General features: G+C 36.5%; 2 protein-coding genes across 2 annotated transcripts; both read left to right on the top strand.

Moving 5' to 3' along the window:
- The first annotated feature begins 6,352 nt into the window (after window positions 1-6,352).
- LOC143468290 (inter-alpha-trypsin inhibitor heavy chain H4-like) lies at window positions 6,353-13,370 on the top strand. The gene is made up of 18 exons (XM_076965411.1): window positions 6,353-7,166; window positions 7,388-7,593; window positions 7,812-7,893; window positions 8,076-8,243; window positions 8,799-8,965; window positions 9,323-9,592; window positions 9,839-9,960; window positions 10,249-10,374; window positions 10,636-10,777; window positions 10,880-11,008; window positions 11,109-11,188; window positions 11,402-11,577; window positions 11,734-11,974; window positions 12,053-12,130; window positions 12,323-12,511; window positions 12,717-12,836; window positions 12,915-13,011; window positions 13,074-13,370. The coding sequence occupies exons 1-18, from the start codon at window positions 7,068-7,070 to the stop codon at window positions 13,291-13,293; spliced, it is 2,712 nt and encodes a 903-aa protein (XP_076821526.1). The 5' UTR covers window positions 6,353-7,067; the 3' UTR covers window positions 13,294-13,370.
- A 2,551-nt stretch (window positions 13,371-15,921) lies between these two features.
- LOC143468292 (procollagen galactosyltransferase 1-like) lies at window positions 15,922-21,168 on the top strand. Its single transcript, XM_076965415.1, has 13 exons — window positions 15,922-16,214; window positions 16,552-16,662; window positions 16,759-16,876; window positions 16,968-17,102; window positions 17,210-17,414; window positions 17,490-17,609; window positions 17,704-17,792; window positions 17,952-18,058; window positions 18,138-18,273; window positions 18,397-18,524; window positions 18,931-19,137; window positions 19,385-19,470; window positions 19,835-21,168. Exons 1-13 carry the CDS (start codon window positions 15,949-15,951, stop codon window positions 19,906-19,908), a joined length of 1,782 nt encoding a protein of 593 aa, XP_076821530.1. The 5' UTR covers window positions 15,922-15,948; the 3' UTR covers window positions 19,909-21,168.
- Window positions 21,169-22,377: the final 1,209 nt, after the last annotated feature.

The following is a 22,377-nucleotide window of genomic DNA, read 5'->3' as shown; positions in this document are numbered from 1 at the left end:
TGTCAGTTGTACTCATGCTGGAAAAAATATATACTGCATACCGACAATAAGTGTTATTTTACTTTTGTTGTGCTGATGCATACAAGTAAGAATAATTAATCCATGCACATATAGGCTAATTTTTTAATACCACAATAGTAAAGATACCATAAAAACACATAATGAAAAACGCCACCTGAAAGTTTTATTTAAAAGATAACGCCTAAAGCATTTTTATTTTAAAATTCTTTTTGAAGCAATTTGTATAGCTAAAACGGCAGTAACAAAAAAGTATATTGTATGATACGATTCTTAGGAAAAGTAACTTGACAAAATAACCTATTGCGCCTCTATTGCATACAAAAGCCCAGCATATAAGCCCACATAGTACGTAGCCCTTAAAGTTTGCACAAGAAAGTGAGAGAAAAATGGACCTTAGTTATATGTCTAATTTGTAGACGGGTAGAAAACAGTCTCACTCGACAACGTTTACGAGAATAAGACGACCGTCACGTGATCTTAATCTTAAAGGCCACGTAATGTAGGCAGAGGAAAAAGAAAAAAGCATACAATCGATCGCAAAATGGATCTTATAGTTGGTGAACTATTGAATTACCCACGCGGTAACAACGACAGTGATAAAATGCGTTACCTGTAAGTTCAAAACCGCTTGATGGCTGCAAAGTGCTGGATCACGTGACTTACAAACTGTCATGGTCTCTCTCGTATGGGTTTTAAGTCTACGATCAGTTGATCTATGCAACCATTTTTGAACTACACAGTCCACGATATTTTGCGCCTATTTTACCAATTGCAAATAACTCAAAGCACTTTAATATAGTTAGTTCAGATAACTTGGAGTAACAATCTTGTAGTGTACCATCTTGCTAGCGTTATGAAGCTTTTGATAAAAAGCCATGCGTCGTGCGATATTTGCGACAAGCTATAGATATGCAACCACATGGTGACGAAGATTGTGTTTGGTCTATCTGTGTATTTTCGACAATGAAGACGAAAAAGCTTTAACTGACGGCGTCAGTGTGTTTTTTGCAAAATTTATTTATTTCGTTTGTGCGATTCCGATTTTTGATAATTTGTTTATTGCGCCACAGGACTTTACGTTCATTACTTGCGTGTTACAACAAGTCAGTATGATGCCGTAGCCTATAAAACAAAACTGTTTTTTGGCAAAAATTGTTAAAATAGCATAAAATCAGTTCGTGGTGTGTTACTTGGTCGGCCACAAGTACAGTATAAGGTAACTTTGTCTTTTCACAAATAATTTTAGGCATTCAATATTCTTTTGATTCCAAACTGGGACGCTGCCAAACAGCAAGCTTTTCAGATAAGTGTGATTCATATGTTACTTGAAGTGCGTAGCTATGTTTGCTAAGGTTCTATTTTGGATACCTGTATATCAAAGACACCATGAAAAAAACTTTTACAAAACGAAAATCTCCCACTGGCCTATGCTGCTACTGAACTACCAAATGTGCTAACAATTAACCTACTATACTGTACCAGTTACCCACTAAAAGCGGTGTAACAATAACATTTATATCAAACATAACGAAACAAATAACAAATAAGTTTTCGCAGCAATCTTCACCATGTAGGCAACAAAGAACAGACAACACAAAACTGGGAATTTTTGGTTGACCGATCTGGAAGCTGGGCCAAGGCGTTTAAACCGGGCTGAAACGGAACGTATGGTAAACCTAAGCAATTTCAAACGCTGAAGTGTTATGTTAAAGGAGGACGGACGTCATTTTCAACTTATTTTTTAATAAAGGATAAAATTATGCTAATTCTGAAAATGGGCAAAACCGTTTTCAAAACTATGCGAAAACTATACCAAAGTATAAAACTACAAAGCTAAAAATGTAAAAAATCAGTAGGATCTGAAACGGCTAAAATATCTAAAATATGAAACTGGTGAAAAACAATCCATCTGGCTAACGGCGCGCATTCGGTTTTGCAAAAACAGTGTACTACACTGTAGGTTGTGCGAAGCGAAAGACACCACAAAGCCACGTGAAGAACACTAATGGCAAGATTATGTTATCTTGAGCAGCAAAGTGTCTTGCACATTGATGTTGGTGTGTACAGTAAATAACCAACCCAATTGAATTCATCAACGTTCAAACGCCTCCTCTGACGGTTATCTAAAAATGTCACCTTATAACACTTGGCCACCTTATAACACTCTGCTTTGGTGAGAAAAGCGATTTTGTGTTGATATTCAAAACGTCTTCTCAAAGCTGCTTTCCCATCGTGATGATCATTATTCATGCTTTTCCAAAGCCATCTGTGAGCATTTCGTCTGCATGAAAAGTTGCTCTTGTTTGTCTGACGTCTGCCACAGTGCACATTTACTACACGATTTAGAAACGCCTAGCTTCTGTTTGTTTTGAACTGTATCGTGCGCCAACTCGCGGTAATTAGTACTTATATTGCCCAACGTTCGAGGGCGTTTGTAAGTCACGGTGGCATGTGGTTTAAGAGAGCTTTCTTTTTGGTGAGTTGTAGGAGCGCAGAGAAACTCGTATTCCAGGTAACTTTGGGTGTGTCATTGCACTTAACATCGTCGTTTTTGGTCGTTTATCCTCGATCATTTACTTACGTTTGAGAGGGCTTTTGAAACTAGTTTCCTTGGGAAATTTGATGCCAAGCACTTTCCTTAAGCCTTTGGAAGGCGACGGTGTAATCTGCGTCAATTTCGTTCAACCTGCGGAGTCTTTTCGCTCCCCCATAAATTATAGACTTGAAAATATGAATCAGATCATGTGACTTATTATTTAGGAATAGTCGACCTTGGGCAGTAAACTTGACGTTACCTTTGGTAATGAAACCACAGCTAGACTGTTTGGTAGTGTGATGGAGCACGTCCAAAACACCAAGTTTTCCTTTTCAAGGTGGTGTAAGCCAAATCCTGTACACATTCGCATTATCGATGTTTTTGGTGTTGTCCTTGCTGTATAATGGCCAGATGATGTCATCGATAAATCTGTTGAACAATTTGGCTTTTTGAAGACTGTTCCGCAAAAATGCGATGATATAATACAATCCAATGTTGGCTAATGATACGAAATAGTTGTCGCCAGTGACGATGTTTCCTCTGTGTTTATACAATCCATCTTTGTGTTGTAGTATGACATTGTCCAAACAAAACATGAATCAAGTCGTGAGAATAAACCTGCCTTTCGCTGTGAATCCCCTGTGTGTCATTAATAATATAAGTTTGCCGATTGCCTTTTTAATGAGGTTTCGAGAAATGCTACGATATAAACTTTGAACGTCAGCTGCTACGATAAACGAATCTTGCATTTTGTTTTTGTGGGTGGTGGTGTTACCTTCGACCTGCTTTCAAGTGCGTAGTTCCTGAAGATAACGTTGGCTATCTTTGTAACATTTAATTCTTTCGCTTTGCTGGTGCAGTATTTTACACTTATCGGCTGCAGTATACGTACTCTAGGCTAGTCTAGAGAGGCCGTAATTCTGATTTTATTTTTATTATTGTCGTGATTTTACCCGCTGATTGGAGCAGGCGTACCGGTTTGTCTTGTACAGGTGTATTGCCCAGCTCTCCCCAAGATAACTTGTGTGTTTTGAACAGAGGATATGCTTATGCCGGTGTGTTGTGAAAATACTTGGCAGCATTGTATTGGGTGCGATGATAATTACCATCAGTGTTGTAATGACTCGAGTCACGTTTTTAAATTACTTGACTTGACTTGACTCGAGTCAATGCTTGAAATGACTTGACTTGACTCGAATCTCGGAAAGTAAGTTGATCAAGTCATTAAATCTTAGTTGTTAATTTATTGACCAACTGAATTACAGACATTTGATTTCATTGCGAATGATCGGTTAAAGGTATAGCCAATGACATGGCTTGATTTGACTTGCATTATATTTTAACCTGACTTGACTTAACTTGATCCAATCAGTAATTTGACTCGACTTGACTTAAGTCAACTTCCCAAATGAATTGACTTGACTCGAGTCCTAAAAAAGTGACTTGGTTACAGCACTGTTACCATCTTCCGTCTTTAAAGTTTTGACCAGTAATGAGATAAATGATTTGCTTATCGATAACTTTCAAACTGTGTAGTTCTTTAATATAGTGTTTTGCTTGTTTTCCGGGAGATAATCATCTTAACTATAATTATCTTTCCGTTCTTGTCTGATTGGCAGAGTACAATGTTGCTGTTTTTTTTACCAACTCCGTGAGTTTGATAAGTTGAGGCTTTGTTCAGGTGGTAAATTGTTGTGTTTGTAGTAGGATAAATTAACTTTGGGGCCCAAATTGCGGAGTTTGGTTTGCACCATTCCTGTGTAAGCGACAGTCTCGTCATCCAGATCCTTTCTATTTGGCCTGGATGTCTTAGAATTACGTAGCTTTCTGGGTATCACCATTTCGGGTAAGTTCTGTTTTTGATTTTGAAAGATCATTTGAAAGATATCTTCCCAATATATTCTTCTAATTTGGGATTGGTCGTTGACCCATTCGATCGCTTCAACTTGATGTGGGTCCAGCGTGAAGTGGGTACGAAATTAAACCCATTTGCTTAAAGCAGAAGATCATTGCCATCGAACAGCATGTTGGATTTGTTTATAATCATTGTTCTGGCAAATTCAAGGTTCTTTTGTCAAGCTGCGAGGGCTTTCGGTTTGCGGTAACGGGTTTCATGGCGCTTGTTTTTGCTTGGATAAAGGTAGCCTGTTTGTGTTTTGCGTCATCTGTTTGTTTCGCAACCAAGTTATCTTCTTGGAGTAGAGGATTTTTTGTTTGGTCCTGAAGGTGGACAAGGTTTGTGTGATCTCTGAAGGTATTGTAACATGACCGGTGTTGGTAGATTGAGCTGCAGAAGTCTGGTTTTTGGTTCTTCGCTTATTACTTGCGATTGTTGTTGTTCCAGCAGTGAATCAAAGACTACGTCTATTGGTTTACGTAGTGTACTATAATCTGATTATTTTGGGGAATTTAATTCTGTTCCCGAATTTTAAATCCGTCGCGGATGTTCCTCGGTGATAAGTTGGGAATGAACGGTGAAAATTTGCATTTTTTAGTTGATGAACATGACGCAATGACATAATGTCATTTTCATCGCTGCTTGCTACAGTATCGGGTTTTGGTGGTAGCCTGTAGACCTATGTCATCTTGATTAGAGTTGACGAAGGAATGTCCTATAAGCTTTCTTTTAATGCCGTTAGAAACGCTAACGTTAATTTGAGCGTTATTACCAAATTTTAGTACAGTATAATTTACCTCGAATATTATTCAAAAGGCTCGTATTCTGCAAGTTGTTGTTTTCGTGCAATTCGTTCAAAGTTTTATACCGCAATGTTAATAATGCCTTTAGGGCATACAGTGCATTGCATGCAGTAGACCTAATGTAAAACTGGTAATGTATAACATGCAGCCATGCTTAATGTAAAATATGCAGCCAGCAACCTATACAATTGTTGTTGTCAGTATAATGCCCGCTGTACGTCTATGTAAGCCTTTTGTATATATACAGTAGAACCGTCGATTTGCATGATAAGCCTGACATCAATTCAAAAACAAGTTATCGCGCTCGTAAAGGGCCGAAAGTATGTTTGAAACCATTTAGTTTTAATAAAATCATGTGTGTGCTATATGCAATATAAGCATATACACTCGTTTTGCTTTCAGCAACTTCACCGTCAAAACTTCTCTGTTTTCAATGACATTGAAAAAAGTTCTATATATAGTTTATGTGTTTAAACACTTCGTAGGATAACTGAAGGTGCAGTAAAAGGTGTAAATGTTCTTAACTGTCGATAACGCTATCTGCGAATGCTTTTAGTAAAAATGGGAAACTTTTTACCCTTCAAATAGAACCTTGTCGTTATAGATATTGAGTGATTCTTGCTTCAACAGCAGCAGTGGTTGGACCACTTATCCGGTTGCGACCGTATATATCACGCCATATTTCTCGTTCACGAAAACTAATTTTTGTTGCAACGAAAGTATCGCAGCTTTATCAATCAGGCCGGCGAGGTAGAAAGAAAATATTTAGTAATTTCTTGTTGAATTTTTTGACTCATTTGTTTGTCATAGCGAAGAACGGTACAGTTTTACAAAACTTCCATTTCCACGCACATCCTTCTGTTATATGTTGAAAACAACAACGCCACAGCACCCTTCTCACGTCCGTCAGCAATAACTGGCCGCAAATCGTTTACGTCATTATCACCAGTTCGAGCTCCTGCTACCACCGCAGACAGAAAACATGCTCTAAACCGGAAGAAAGTGCGGAAAAACACGACAGAGTTCATCGAACGTGTTTCCCCCAGCGATGTTTTTCTTGCGTTTTAAAACCGCACCAACATTAAGTATAAGTTGGAACGTAGTTTTTTCTTATCTAATTTCAAAATTATAATCTGGCTAGCAGACAAGACAGTTATAAAGAAGCCGTCAAAACAGGGTCCCTGTGGCATAGTTGCTGCAATGCGTTTGCAGCATATCCGTTCCTTTGACTGTGATAAAATTGTCGTTGTTTAGGAATAACCTACCGAACCATGTTTTAGCACCATCTTTTTCGCTTCCCACAATCAATGGCAAAGAAAAAACGATACGATAATTTTTTTAAATCAACAACAAATAATATCACCTGTTCCGAAAGACATTAGAAAACGGATATTGAATGCAAAATATATGGTATTTGCGGCTCAGCACTTCTCACCTACCTTATCTTTTCACGGTATTGTGTGTTGTTGGTAGGAGTTTGGCGCGCTGCTGCAAATGTGCATGTAAAAGTGTGTGGGCGTCTATAGTCAGTCAGACTGTAAACCAAAAGACGTTTCTCCTCATGGTGAAACTTATTTACGACGCACTTTATACGTGGACGAGAAAAAGTTACTCGCACTTGCACTCGTACTTATAAACGAGCGTGCGCAAATCGCTTAATAGTCATTCAGTTATTGCAGCTGTCAAACGATTAGCGTTGCAATCAGTTGTTCGGTAATTGCTTGGTCTGGATCGCTTTTGGGTTTGGTGTTCGAGCAATTTAAAAAGCACGTTACGAAAGTAATTGTAGCAAGTGAGCGGAAAAATTTTCATGATGTGTGTTGTTCTTCGTTTTTCGTTCATTCTTGTCATCTTTGCGATGATGACCAAAATCGATGGAAGATCGTTTTACTTAAAAACTTCGAAACAGGTACGAGTGATATGTTGCTAAGCTTATTCGAATTCTCATTTTGTGAGAAATATTAAAAATGATAATTAAAAATTCTTTTACGAAAGTCGTGGTAACAAACAAAATTTAGTTGTTTCGTAAACTCTGTTCAATCGTGTTACTGCTGTTGGTGCGCGACAAACTTGATATTAGTTATCATTAAATTTACGTTCATTTTGTAAGTTAAAAATTTTGCTGTCTAGGAATCCATTCCTCTACATCGACTACGAAGGTCACAGTCACCAAATGGTCCTGCTAGGATCGAAAGCTTTCATGTAGTATCCCGAGTGACAGCAAGGTACAGTAGAGTAACAGTGACCAGCGTCGTACGAAACGAAGGCGATCACGCCGGTGAAGTTGGAGTTCAAATCAGACTTCCTAAGACTGCCTTTATATCAAACTTTTCCATGTAGGTATATCTGTATAGCTACATTCTGTAATGTTTTTTTTCTGTGCTAAATCTGATTTCATTTTAGTCATCAGATTATAGCATCATAAATTTCAAAGTTATTTTTAGGTAGTTGCATTGCTTTTAATACAGTTATATGTGACGTATTCTCAATCCCAAAATAGATTTCTGAAATTGTATTGACGAATAAAATTCAAGTAAAACTTCTTTATATGTAGGGAAATTGACTCAGTGATTTACGTCGGTGTGGTCAAAGGAAAACAGGAAGCCCGAGAGGAGTACAGGAAAGCTGTGAGGCGGGTAAAATGACGGTTACATAAGTCAAGAGTTGATTAATATTTGAAACACGTCTTAACATTTTAATGTTCTCTGGAACTAAAGTAAAACTTCACTGCAGCAAATAACGTTGAAAAGCGATTACGTATTGCGTCACAATTGCGTGGATTTCATCTCCTCTGAGCGCATGTGTGTTCTATCGGCAGGGTGACACTGCAGGTTTAGTTGAAGCTAAAGTGGATGAATTACAAACTTTTGACGTGTCGGTAAATGTCGAATCTGGTGGCTCGGTCACGTTTAAGCTCGACTATCAGGAACTTTTGCGACGACGATTGGGCGTTTACAATCACGTGATTTATGCCAACCCCGGACAGGTATAGTGTTTTTAAAAGCGAAAAAGATGTTCAAAACTGTACAATGCATGAAGTATAACTATATATATATATATATATAACTATATGTTTAACTTATAGCAAAATTAATTATGTAACCACCGAGTTTTGAAAACAAACGAAAATGGGCTAACAAACAATGGTCGATCTATTAACAAAACCTTTTGTTACACTACACGTTGGTTGTCACGATTTTATCAAAGCAAAGCTTGTTCGAATCACTTTTGTTTACCCATGTTATACACTCTGACTCAATTATTATCTAATGTTAACCTTCATTTTCTTCTTTCTTGTAACCTAGCTGTAATCTCATTTTTTCCGGTAAATAACTAACTTTAATAAATTACCCAAATTTGTTCTTCACCTATGATGTCTATTTTTCACAACAAGCAACGTATTTTAGCTACAACTCTAGTTACGTTCGATAAGATAAACATTTTGTTTTATGAATTTCCTTGAAATAAAGTAATAAGTTTGCTAAAATAAGCTTTTTCCGACAGTTATGGTCTGAAGCTCTATTTCACTTTGTTTAACCAGGTCGTGGAGGATGTGAGAATAGAAGTCCTCATCAGTGAACCAATCGGCATCGAGATGCTTCAGGTGAATCCCCCATCTGAAGATAAAATACGAAGTTCGCACACGGATATGCTCGACGGCCAATCAGGTGTGTCCACTCGAAGAAGCAAGACGCAAGCTTTTGTCCTGTAAGTGACATGTTGACCATTTAAACTTAATCTTTGCAGTTTCAACTGCTTTCGGACGGTTTTATGCTGCTTGTTTAAGTATTATGAATAGTTTAAAAGTCATTTTCAATAATGCTGCAAATAATCTGATATTGTAGTAAAATCGGGAGGTACTGACTTGGAATTATAACTTACCAACTGCTAAATTATATCAACTTCATTTCAATTGTTTTCATTTTAACAAAAACTAAAAAAATTCTCCCTTTTGGCTGCGGAGTTTTTTATATAATAAGTGACATTCAATAAACTAACTAATTACCATCTTTATGGTAAAGTTTTAAAAGTGTCTAATTTAATTTTCTAATTCATCATGCGCAGATACGAGCCCTCCGTTGAACAACAACGAGCTCTTCAAAGAAGCGACCTTTCCTTCGAAGTTGTTTATGACGTCACGCGAGAAGAGCTGGGCGGAGAGATCTTGGTAAAAGACGGATACTTTGTCCACTTTCTTGCTCCGACTAATCTTCCCGTCATTCCGAAGAACATCGTTTTTATCATTGATAAAAGTGGTTCCATGAGTGGGCAGAAGATCAGACAAACTAAACAAGCTCTTTCAACTATTATTAGCGATCTTGGTCCCAAAGACAAGTAAGAGATGTGTCACAGATTCTAGTTAAAGTTTGATTTACTGTTTGAACCTTCGTTTGTAATTTTGGTTTATTGTGTTTTTTAATTTGTTTACAACATATACAACCTATGCACTATAAGTTACACCTTCATCTAACCGTTATTAAGGAAACTTGTCGGTTCGTTTTCTTATAATCCAGCCGCCTTTCTCAACCACGCACTCCTTTGATGATATAATTTCTTCAATTTATACATCGTCTCTTGCAGGTTTAATATTATACTTTTTGAATCGAATGTGCAGCAATGGCAACCAAACGAAATGATGGACGTGACGCCTGAAAATGTGTTACGAGCAAAATCATACATTAGTGGTATTCGAGCCGGTGGCGGTAAGTAAGTTAAAAGGTTTCTCAGCGGGGATAATTAGTAGTTGACTACTGGAATATTTTGATTTAAAGATTTTATGTTATAATGCTGCTCACAAACCTGCGCTATTACGGAAATAATTATACGTAACTGATATTTTTTTGGCTTTCATCGCTAACTTGTTCCCAAATCGCTTGATAACTGAGATAAAAACGGTAAAAATGCTTGTCATAGGAATGTTAGTAAACTATCAATTAGCTGCGTATCTCTGGCATATTATTAACTAACCACGTTTGTACAAAATATTACAGGAACCAATTTATACGACGCAACGATACAAGGAGTATCTTTATTGGAAATGATAACTCACGATCAGGCTAATACTCTGGAACAAGCGTCTATGCTGATACTACTGACCGATGGGCAACCGACCTCAGGTTAGAAATTTTTTTTTATTAAATGTTCAGAACAATTATTAGCTTTTGAATTTATACCTTTTTCTTGTCTGTGGTCATATTTGTGCAAGTTATTGCTTGTTGATGTTTGTATTTTACTCGTTACTGAAATGCGTCATGGAAGTTATTTCGACATTTTTCATCTATTTGAACTCACACCCTAATTAATGGATGGAACCACGCTAATCAGATTAAATGGTAACCAGTATTATAATACCCGTTTAATTTTTGACTTGTTTGCAGGTCAAACCAACCTTAAGTCCATACGTGATGACGTAAAGACACGCATTAGAGGAAGATATTCTTTGTTCTGTCTTGGATTTGGTTATGACGTCGACCATAACTTCCTGGAAAAATTAGCCATCGAAAACAAAGGAATCTCGAGGTATAGCTGCTGCTGTCGGCTGCTTTGCTCATGGAAAACTGATAACCAAGAATTGGCGTATTAATGTTGGAATCGCTTACAACCTTTTTTTTCCTTTTTCAGGAAGATTTCCGCAGATGCGAAGGCCGCTCTTCAATTAAAGGGTTTCTATGAAGAGGTTGCTTCTCCTTTGCTAACTCACCTCATTGTGAAATACAAAGGAGCCAACGTGAATCAAACAACCAAACTAGAGTAAGTCAAACTGGTCTACTCCTCAACGTTTTCGATTGGTTATTTTGTTGTAAGTTTGTGGTAGTTATTTTGTGCTATTTTGTTTTATTTGTTTGAAAAGATTTGACACGTTTTTTGACGGATCTGAAATTCTGGTGACAGGGAAACTTGAATTTCACGAAGTTGAACCAGGATTTGAAGGCAGGTTTTTTGCGTTATTAGTTCCACAACCTTGGCAACAATATTAAACATGTATATTGCAAGAAACTTCGGCATCAAACAGGCTTGCAGCGATAATAATAGAGAAAACTGTATGACAGCGCATCTGACGTCAATATCATGGCTATGTAATTGTGTAAGGTACAAGTGTACAGATTATACACTCATTATTTGACTATATACAATTGTACGCAGATTTTTCTGGAATAACACAGGCCGGGTCCAACAATGGTCACATAACGATGGTTTCAAGAGGTTCATTGTTTGAAGATTCATTTTCCGATGACAACTTTGACATGGAAAAACTTTGGGCCTACTTGACTATTAAAGATTTCCAGAAAAATATAACTTATGCGGAAGGAACGGACCAGGTTTGCTCTATCTATATGTTTGGAATAACGTAATAAGCTGTGTAGACCACTGTATAGGTATAGAACATAGTTGCATAAATTTTGTCTTGTTGTTGTTTCGTATAAAGTGAAATCTAAAGAATTTCAACAAAGTTCCTGTTTAACTTTCAACGACAGGCCGCTGTTTCTTCTATGGAAGACGAAGTACTCCGCCTATCGCTAAAGTACAACTTTGTGACATCACTCACGTCGATGATCGCAACAAAACCGAACGATACATCAGAGCCGGTCGAACCGGAAGACGACGATCCAATACCAGTACCTATGCCACAACTTCCAATGTTAAGAAGAGGATTCGTAGCCAATTTTCCACTCCCCTCTGCTTCTCGTCTATATTTCGGTTACCAGAGCAATGCAGGTAAGAGAATAAAAAATAGGCAAATTTCTTAAACATTATTCGAAGTAAGATCGAAACTTATACCAAAATATGCATTAGCTGCATTAGGACCACCTCCTCCTTTCTCCCGCGGCAGATTATTACACACCAGCGTGTCACATCCGTCGGTGATATCAAGTAGGGCTCTATAATTTTAATATTTGTTATAGAAATAGAACAAACCTTTTGCACACTTGTTTTTATAGATTGATATACAATACATGCTGTTATATATGCACATATAATATCTAGATGATATACGATATTCTTTAATTTGGATGCTATTTAAAGCTTATACTTCCCATGCTCATCATACTTTTCGTTAACAAGATTTACAGGTGTCTTTTCCACCTTCATCGCCACGTTTTCGTCTTCGTGTCCGTGGTCGTGATCGTTATGGTGGTAGGAAAAAATCGCACAGGAGGAGAACAACAACAACGCCCCCAACTACAACAACACCGCCAACAACAACTACAACCACGACTACTACTACTACTACTACTACAACAACAACTCTCGGTAACTATCAACATGATCATTTAGACGCCTATTTAATGTTTTTGTGAAGTCGGTTCTGGATTAAATTAAAATAAGAAGGAAAATATCATCTACAATCTGGAGCGTTTTATTTCATTTACTGTGTCCGTTCGTTCCTGAGACTGTAACTAATTGATTTTTATTTTACGGTGGTCTCGTTTAAATCGAAAACGTTTTTACTTTGCAGCAGCAACAACAACGGCACGTAGCAACCCACTACCGATCAATCCCCTTGATCTGACAAGCAACTGCGGAGAAAGCGTAACACTGTGGAACTCTCAGAATGTAACATCTCCTAGGTTTCCAGGTTGGGTTAAACAGCAGAAAACCCTTTGTTTTAATTTCTAAAGAAGCACCTTTTATCAGAGAGATGTATCTTTCTTAGGCTTGTACCCGGCCAATACCCAATGCGTGTGGAAAATTGATTTAGCTGACGATCTTGTGAGAGATGGAAATTCCAAAATAAGATTGTCTTTCTTACAGTAAGTCATAAATGTAAGCAATAAATGTAATCATAAATTATACCTCATGTTTTTCTAATCAGGATGGACTTGGAAGAATCTTGCAACCAGGATCGTATTTTAGTTTACCCTGATTTTGACGTCAATTCAACATTAAATGAAGAGGCCATCTCTTTCTGCGGTTTCAATAAAGTCACAGCTCACACAGATGTCGCTCTCAACTTGATTCTTGTTTTTCAGTCTGATGACATCGTTCAGGGTCGTGGTTTCTTGGCTAATTTGAGCGTACTTTCTGTGCTGTAAACTTTTGTTTTTACCAGTGGAGCATCTGTGGATTTCACCTTTTTATACTCATAATAAAACTTCTTTGAATAGAATAATCTTTAAAACTTTAAATCTCTTTGGTCCAAATATAGCCAGTTGATTCGTCAATGATGTTTATTTAATACGTAGAGCAAGAATGTGAGCCAAAACCGTGGATTAGCCTACATTATAGGCCCTACTATACAAACGTTTCGGTCGAGACCACAACCATTAACAATTATGTTTGCCATGGTTTTGGCTCTCAGTTTTGCTCTACGTGTATGGTAACTCTTTGCTCGTATGTTTATTTTCCCTATAATATTGGACGTCATAACTTTTGCTATCTAAGTCATAGTTAGCCGTAAATTTACGACACTTTCACAGTTTTACGGCAATTATTTTTTACCCACCAAGTACTTTTGGAAAGAGATTAGCACTAGGCCTATATCAAACGACAACTACTCGTATTGTCTTTACGCTATACGCTTTGGCACTTGCCCTCTTTTAACCACAGATTGCTATAAAAACTGCGTAGTACAGCAGGGCAGTAGCCAGTAGTCTATGCAACGATATAAAGAATCTTCTATAAAGAATTCTTTATATCGTTGGTCTATGCCTTAATTATTAAGAGAGAAAGTTTCGTTTAAGGGGAATTTTTGTATTGGAAAAAAGCAATCTATTTGCATCGTTTTTTAGGCCTAGTCCCATGTTATGCTAGCCTATAGGCCTAGTGCCAATTTTTAGATCGGAATTGTGTCACATCCGGTTATGTCTGACTAAGCATCAGGTTAAACAAATCCGCAAAATGCATGTGGACGACAGTAAAATACCAAGGTTTTTTTGAAAGATAACAGTTTTTTATGTAGACGAGGAGAGTTATTGGGTGGACTTGAATATTTTTCTGTAGGGGAGTAATTGCTTAATTGAAAAAAGGTAGATTTATTTTTCAACGTCATGGAAGATTCGATTCTCCGAAATAATTACTCTCGGCGAAAATCAATGCAAAAAGTTGTGTCGAGTATAGAAAGCATACCCAAGTACGATAAGCCGATGTTTATCAGCTGCATGGAAGATGAAGGTTATTAGGTCATTTCTTTAAACAGCAATGAATTGGTTTGCTTTGATCTGGTTAGATTAGATGCTTGTTGTGGTAAAAGAATTAAAACTAGTCAGTTATAAACGGTTTGTTAGACTAACTCAATTATACCTGCTGCATTTGTTCATTGGAAAGTTTGCTAACTGTGCGGGAATTTTTTTATTCCGTGCATTGAGGTGCAAGGCGTAGCCGCTTGGCTCTATAAACTGAAAAACAGTGATTCCCAAACTTTTTTTAGCCCGACCCAAGCCTGAAACAGCGTATTTTAACACGAAAAAATCATTGATTGTATATCGAAAAATTTTGGCCGTAAGTTGCTAAGTTCGTTTCGTATGAAGCAATAATTCAGTCTGACGATGCATTGCAGTTGCAATGGATTGCAATTCTCATCATGCAATAATGTTGTCAAAAACGGTTGTACTTTCCAATCAGGGTGCTACCCTAGCTAGCCATAGTGAAAAGCATGGCAACTGCACCCTTGAGATACTTGATCACTGTATTTGCTGCATCTGAACGTATCACATTTACCTGTGGAAAACAGAGTCCACGGCCATAGGCAACTGTGTTTTGCTTACCAGACTGCAAATGTTCCTAGTGCACAGTGCACCCTGATTTTAGCCGTCCTGCACCCTCGATATCTCACTGAAAAGTGCTTTCCAGACTGGAAACCTAGTAAATTTTATTATAAGCTTCAGCACAATTATGACAAAAGATAAAATGAGTGAAATCAACCTTTTAGCAACCATTTAACCATCTTTACAGTTGATCATTTAAACAAAACCTTAAATGTTTTACAATTGAATTTTTTGAATTGAAAGATATGTTAATTTCAACTTAGAACCACGTATTAATTTTTCCGAAGTGTAAATTAACCTAAAACTAAACCCCCTGACCCAAACTCTCATTCTCATGACTAAATTAAGTTTAAACAAAAAATAAAACATCGGCAAGCATCGAACCCGAGACCTCTTGTATACTAGCCCCAACGTTAACCACTATGCCGCGTAATGTCTTCTTCTCGCCGTATAAAACGAGAGTCAGAAACCTATCAGCTAAAATCTGCCGGTCATTGTGTTGTGTTTCTGCAACTTTGGTAAACTGATGCTAGTGAAATAGTCAATTCGATTTTGTATGCACGATTTCTCGTCAAACTGATGTGCTTCTAGTCGGACACATCCCTAGGATTCCACCTACTGGTGATTACTGGTACTGATTATATACAGCACAGATATAGCTTGTTAAGTCAACCTCCAAGGCTATCACCAACTAACCAGGCGATAACTTTGTTTTGTCACATATATATCGTAAGTTACAACAGATTAATTTGAGACATACTAGAAATTTTTTTGTTTTAAAACAGCAGTTATATAATGAAATTAGCAGGCTACAGTGCTTGTCTAGGGGTAGAAATGGTGTACTGTTTGTTTCCTTTGGCTATCACCCAATAAAAAAAAGTAAAATATTAATTGTATCCAATCAGAATTGCAGAGCTTCTCTTGTTTAAAGCTGAATGCTCCCTTTTCAATATTATGAAGTTTTGAGCTTTTTGTTACAGGAGAATGTATAGCAAATATTTACCTATACTTGTATCTTTATATCTTTTTCATGTGTTTGTAAGTGGTCAAACAAATTTCAAAGAAAAGGAAAATGTCTGGAAAGAAGAATTATTCAAATCTCCTCAAGATGCTGATTTTGAATACGATCCCAAGATACAAGCACCAACCATTTTTATTGCAATATTTGTTCGAAATAAAGAGCACTCGTTGCCCTATTTTCTTAATGCTCTATATAATCAAAACTACTCCAAAAAAAGAATGGCCTTGTGGTGAGTGGAATGCTCCAAAATCAGTATTGAAGGCTTATTGTGATCACTTTTGTTATTGTGTGTATTGGACTGGACTGAAAACCTTCAAAAGAAAGTAGCCAGTATGAAATGTCTGCAAGAGTTTGATTAATATACTGTTTAAAAACCCCATACTAAATTAGTTTCACTGCCAGGTTTAATTTCTTACCAATGATGTCATTTAATTCTGAACAGATTTGTTTTTTTCCAAATTTAATTCTCTTACATTTAAAGTTATATATAATTTTGAAACAATATGTTTTACATTTTATATCTAGTATAATTTGTGTACAGTATGTATATCTTCCATTGTCTGCAGGATTGTCACTGACCACAACACCGATAAATCTGCACAACTCCTAGAAACTTGGGTCAAACATATCCGCAATGAATATCATAGAGTAGATTACGAATCTGTGCAGAGTGAATGGTAAGATTGAATATGTCCGCAATCGTGTATAATTCTACTTCTTCATCATTATGTATATACATATTTTTATTTTTTCATTTGATTGATCGTACGTAGGTATTACGAAGGCCAAAAAAGCAACATGGACTGGCCTGAGGAAAGGCATGTCAGATTGCTCCAGTTACGACAGCAAGCTTTAGTTAAGGCTAGAGATCAGTGGGCTGATTTTATTTTGGTGAGTGAAATTTTCCATACAACAAATTACATAAAACCCAGCAATCTGTGTATGCAACTGCTCGTCCAATGTGCTTTCACTGATTTTGCAGTATGTTGATGCTGACAATATTCTGATGAACCCATACACAATATGGCATCTAATGTCAGCTGATGTCACAATTGTTGCTCCAGCCTTAAACACACTGGGAAGTTATTCTAACTTCTGGTGTGGACAAGACGAAAGAGTAATAGAAACTTTACTTTGAATACATTGGATTAATTTTTGCACCTTTATGTATGTATCATGTTATATTTTGCAATTAATTGCTCACATTTTGTTTTGTTCTACAAGGGATATTACAAAAGAACTGAAGATTACTTTCCCATTAAAAATCGTAGAAAGCTTGGGACATTTCAAGTTCCCTTGGTTCATTCAACATTTTTGATTGATCTAACTCACAACGACTCCCTAAATCTTCAGTTTTGGCCTCTCAGAAAAGATTACAACCTTGATCTCGATGATATCATAATATTTTCATTTAATGCCAAAGCAGCTGGTAAACCATTATTTTTATAAGTAAACCATGCAAAAGTAAAAAGGATTATATCTTAATCTTTCCATTTATCGTTAGGAATACCAGTACATGTGAATAATATGCACATTTATGGGTATATGCCGATTCCATTAAAATCAGACCAAACTTTGGTTGAAGAAGTGGAGACGTTCACGCATCTCTTAATGGAAGTCATGAGTGAGTGACTCGCAAATTATATATTAAACTTGAAATAAGATCTGTATGTACATATATGTGTTGCTGGACAGTGTAGATAACCTTGTAATTGCAGCTGAACCACCTGTGCAAATCGGAATAGAAATTACACCCTCGCCAATCCTCAATACATTACCATCTTCAAGTAAACTTGGCTTTGATGAGGTTTGTGCAGCCTGCCTCGGCTTCCATAAACCACTAAATATGACAATATCACTGCATGTATCAGAGTTTAAATAAACTCAGACTTAGCTGATTCTGATGTCCAAATGTTTACAGTGCAGTTAAATGTAATGGCTTTAAGCATTGTTTAAATTTTTATAGATTTACATGATCAATTTACTTCGAAGAGAAGATCGCTATTATCGAATGAAAACTGTCTTGGATTTGCAAGGCATCAGTTTCAAACACTTTCACGCAGTCGACAGCAAGTACGGGTTGAAAACATTGTCTGATACTAAACTGTAACTGCAACTAAACTTGAAGTTGACATTTATCAAATTCTTACAGAATGATGAACACAAGTTATCTGAAAGGTTTGGGCATAGACATGCTTCCTGGTTTCGTTGATCCTTACCACGGTCGAACTGCTTTGACTCGAGGTGAAATTGGATGCTTTCTCTCTCACTATTACATATGGCAAGAGGTAAGATTATTGCCCTTACTTTCTAACCTACCATTATTGGTAGTATGGTGTAACTTAACTAAATCAGATAAAAAAATCATTACCTTTTTCTCGATTAATCTTTGTTTATTTTATTTCTAACAGGTTGTGGAGAAGGGTTACAAACAGGTCATCGTGCTTGAAGACGATGTGAGATTTGAGAATGCTTTTTCACGCAAACTTGGTCATGTTATGAATGAAATCCAGGAACTCAACTTGAATTGGGACTTAATGTGAGTTGAATTAAAAATGCTTTTTATTTAGTTATTTGTTGATGTCACTTGCATATTTAATCGACCACTTTTTGATTGATTATGTCCTGAAGCATCAATTTTTTCCACGTAGTGGCTTTAGATATTTATTTATGTACCGATACCATTAATTTATTCTTTGCAGAATTTCTTTGACGTTAGGTTATTTACTTGTGTCATGACAATTGCTCAGTTTGTCAGAACTTTGTTCCGAGCCATCACATTTTTAACTTTCTAAAGAAAATTACTAGTTTTAAATTGCCTGCAGCAACTATTTACTTGTAATGTTTTGTTGATTACCAGAGGTTCTGGTTCATCTGCTAAGTTTTTGAACTTGTTCGAGTTGTTAAATATTGGTGCTACTATTAATTAAAACAATACTATGCAGATATATAGGGCGAAAACGAATGCAAACAGAAGTTCCTGAGAAATGGGTGCCTGGGTCAAAGGTTTTGGTTGAAGCAGATTATTCATTTTGGACACTTGGATATTTGCTGTCTTTATCTGGTGCCAAGAAACTACTTGCTGGTAATCCGCTTGGGAAAATGGTTCCTGTAGACGAGTATCTTCCAATAATGTTCAATAAGCATCCAATGTAAGTTACTATTGTAACTTGTATGTAAGGTCTTTTATCAATAAAGGTTCTATTTTTTTATTATTTGCCATATATGGAGTATAATAAGTATATGTTTTATTGTAATGCACAAACGGATAAACATACCTCTTCTCGGATAGCTATTGTTTTCAAAATTTCGTTCACAAAAAATGAACTTTTAATATAATCAAACATTTATTCAGTTGTTGCGTCTGTTACTTCTATTTGTTGTTGATAACGTGTTTAGATCACAGTATATGGATGCATTTCCGAATAGAAACGTTGTAGCCCTATCTGTGGAACCTTTAATTGTCTATCCCACCCACTATACAGGTAACAATATTTTCTCAAACTATGTTGCTTGCGAAACTGATGTGCAGTTTATTATGAATCTAGGGTACTACGCTACCAATGGTTAATGGTGAATAACAGCATATGATTAAACTGATCTCAACCTTAATGTTTGCATCAGAATAATGTTAACCTTGTAATAAGAATCCAAGCAACACTCTTACGGCGATTGATTGAATGTTGCAAAATATCGGAATGAACAATGTTTGCAATGCAATTTCTTTTTTTGAAAGATTATTTTTGCCTAGTTATTCTCACGATTTTGATTAAGTTGGTGATTTGAAATGACCGTACTTTTGTTACTGTACCAAGTTAGAGCGTTTGATTAAGTCTTAATCATTTGCAGGGCAAGAAAATTACTTCAGTGACACTGAAACTTCATCAATTTGGGAGGAAGAAACTAAAAAAGATGAATTATGACACAAAAAACTCGCCACTCTGTTCAATCATACATGACAATTACGTGTTTGTTTCGTGATGCAACAACTTTAAATTCTGAAAACTATGCCAATGTTTGCCACAGATTTTTTTATCTTTACTAGACTATTTTCAAAATGAATAATTGATGGATGCTATTTACAAGCTTTCATAGCTAGCATGGTGTGTGCTGAAATGATATTCTTAGATGAAACAATAAATTTGCGCTATTTTACCTATTAGCCTAAAGCTTTGCTTAGTAATATACTCGTACATTTATATTGTAGTAATATCAATGCTGCACCATTTTTCTTGCTTATTTACTATGCTGCATTTACTCATTATTTTAAGCAATTGATATCAATGCGTTTTGTACTTTTGAGATTATGCTGATGCTTATCTGGCAGTATTTTGTACCTGATTTTTATTAAATTGCTCCAAGACAACAATGTAGCTGCTAATAACAGAAATAATAACATTGCTCTGTTCAAAATGTCTCCTGCAAGTGTACCCCAGGAAGCAAGGCATGTTTCCCTTTTGACATCTGTTCAAAATGTCTCCTGCAAGTGTACCCCAGGAAGCAAGGCATGTTTCCCTTTTGACATCTGTTCAAAATGTCTCCTGCAAGTGTACCCCAGGAAGCAAGGCATGTTTCCCTTTTGACATCTGGTCAAAATGTCTCCTGCAAGTGTACCCCAGGAAGCAAGGCATGTTTCCATACCCACGATTCGTACGCCACGAACTCATTTTTGTGGAAGTTTTGTTAAAACGTGTGTAGGAACAGGCATACCCCTATTGTGTGACAATAATGCGCAAAGTGATTACGTAACTTTGCACTTCCAAGTATAAAACAGTTTATCGCTGTCAAAGTTATCCCATAAGGTGTGGTGGTCTTCTGCAACGCTTTCCATAGGGTCTACAGTAGCATTTTGCATGATTAACATTTCTCCGTCTGCTGGTGAATTTTTATCTTGGAATTGGTATTCAGGTTTTACTATCAGGTGACGCATTAGTCTGGTCTTACCGTATTTGATTGGGAATGGGCCGTTACAGCGATAAGAACGAACCTGGTAGACGGACTCAACAATTATGAAACGTGGATTATATTTATCTGCTCTCGGATTTTTGAAACTGTAAGCAATAGCATCGAGTGTACAACGAACGCAGCTAATTTTCATAAAATCTATTTCTAAACTGACTCGACGATCAAATGTTTAGCAAAATAAGATTATAAAACATTTTCAGTAAAAGAAGTTGTCAATAACTTATAAAAAAAATTCGTTTGAATTTTGTACTGTGTGTTAAATTTAATTCACTCCAGCACTAAGCACTTTGATATATTTTATTGCACTATACACTTGTTTTTCTCTATATTATGTATATATTTTCGATTGTATTTCACTAATGGATGTTTGCTGACTTCAAGTCACATCGAGTGTTTTTGGATGTAGGCAATATTTAGTACTGTAATCATGTTGACGAAGTTTCACAGAATTTTTAATACACATTCACTTGTTGTGTCTTTCTTTCAACTTGAAAAAGTTAAAGCTTTCCTCAACCACCTGCTACCAAAATCTGTTATTGCGAAACTCTAGACATAGGAGTAAGCATCCAGCATGCGCACGACAAGTACTTTTTGATAAAGCACTTTGATAATATGATGGTACTTGAAAACTTTGAATAGGACTAAGAAAATAACACGTACTCAAACTATTTATTTATTAAGTAACTTGTAAATTTTCAACTCTCATTACATAACTATTTTGGATATTACTGCAATTATTGCAGACTACTTTTACATATTTTCAAGATTAAAGACTGGAACCAGTTACTGATTTGAAACGTCACCACCAGCACCACTCAAATCTTCAGCTTCGGAAAAAGAGAGAATTTCTTTCGGCAGCACCATTCATTGGACAGAATCGGCATCTTTTTCCGTTTATCACTGTCGATGTACCAGAGAAAATTTCATCTTGCAACGAGCAGTATTGTCATCACATCTTCCAAAGATCATCATTGGTGTGCATTTTTGCTGTACAAACTCGGGCTCATCAATAACCCCTTTCTTTAGTGTTATTGCCCACAGAAATCGGGCTCTTGACCCGGATAGGGTTTCCTTTCCCCATCCATTGATGTACAGCATTGAAGCGATTTTCATTCATCTGTTGCTTGAATACACCACCTACTCGTCTGCTTAATTTCGCTTTTTATAAAATCTGTTTCATGGATTTAGTGATCGTACTAGTTGTTACCAGCAATTATTAACGTAACTATTTTTGAGCATGTTTTAAGGATTTCCACCTTTTTCCCGTTCATTGGCGCGTGTTAGTAACACCTGGCTTAATTTTTCGTCCCTACCGCGCTTTTGACGGAAAATAACATGATTGATTGATTTGATTATACAAGTAATATTCACCGTTTAAAATACACGTTTACCATAAGCTGTGTCGCAAATGTGGTAAGTTGGTTGTG

Source organism: Clavelina lepadiformis, chromosome 8 (genome assembly GCF_947623445.1).
Source record: "Clavelina lepadiformis chromosome 8, kaClaLepa1.1, whole genome shotgun sequence".
Taxonomy (NCBI): domain Eukaryota; kingdom Metazoa; phylum Chordata; class Ascidiacea; order Aplousobranchia; family Clavelinidae; genus Clavelina; species Clavelina lepadiformis.
Note: the sequence above shows the minus strand (reverse complement) of the source record. Positions and strands in the feature narration are given on the sequence as shown.

Excerpts from the sequence above, each read along its gene's own strand:
- LOC143468290 (XM_076965411.1), top strand. The coding sequence starts at position 7,068 with ATGATGTGTGTTGTTCTTCGTTTTTCGTTCATTCTTGTCATCTTTGCG. Across the intron at positions 7,167-7,387 it reads ACTTAAAAACTTCGAAACAG|GAATCCATTCCTCTACATCG; the intron begins GTACGAGTGATA and ends TTTGCTGTCTAG. Across the intron at positions 12,512-12,716 it reads TACTACAACAACAACTCTCG|CAGCAACAACAACGGCACGT; the intron begins GTAACTATCAAC and ends TTTACTTTGCAG.
- LOC143468292 (XM_076965415.1), top strand. The coding sequence starts at position 15,949 with ATGTATAGCAAATATTTACCTATACTTGTATCTTTATATCTTTTTCAT. Across the intron at positions 18,059-18,137 it reads TTTCACGCAGTCGACAGCAA|AATGATGAACACAAGTTATC; the intron begins GTACGGGTTGAA and ends AAATTCTTACAG. Across the intron at positions 19,138-19,384 it reads ATGTTCAATAAGCATCCAAT|ATCACAGTATATGGATGCAT; the intron begins GTAAGTTACTAT and ends TAACGTGTTTAG.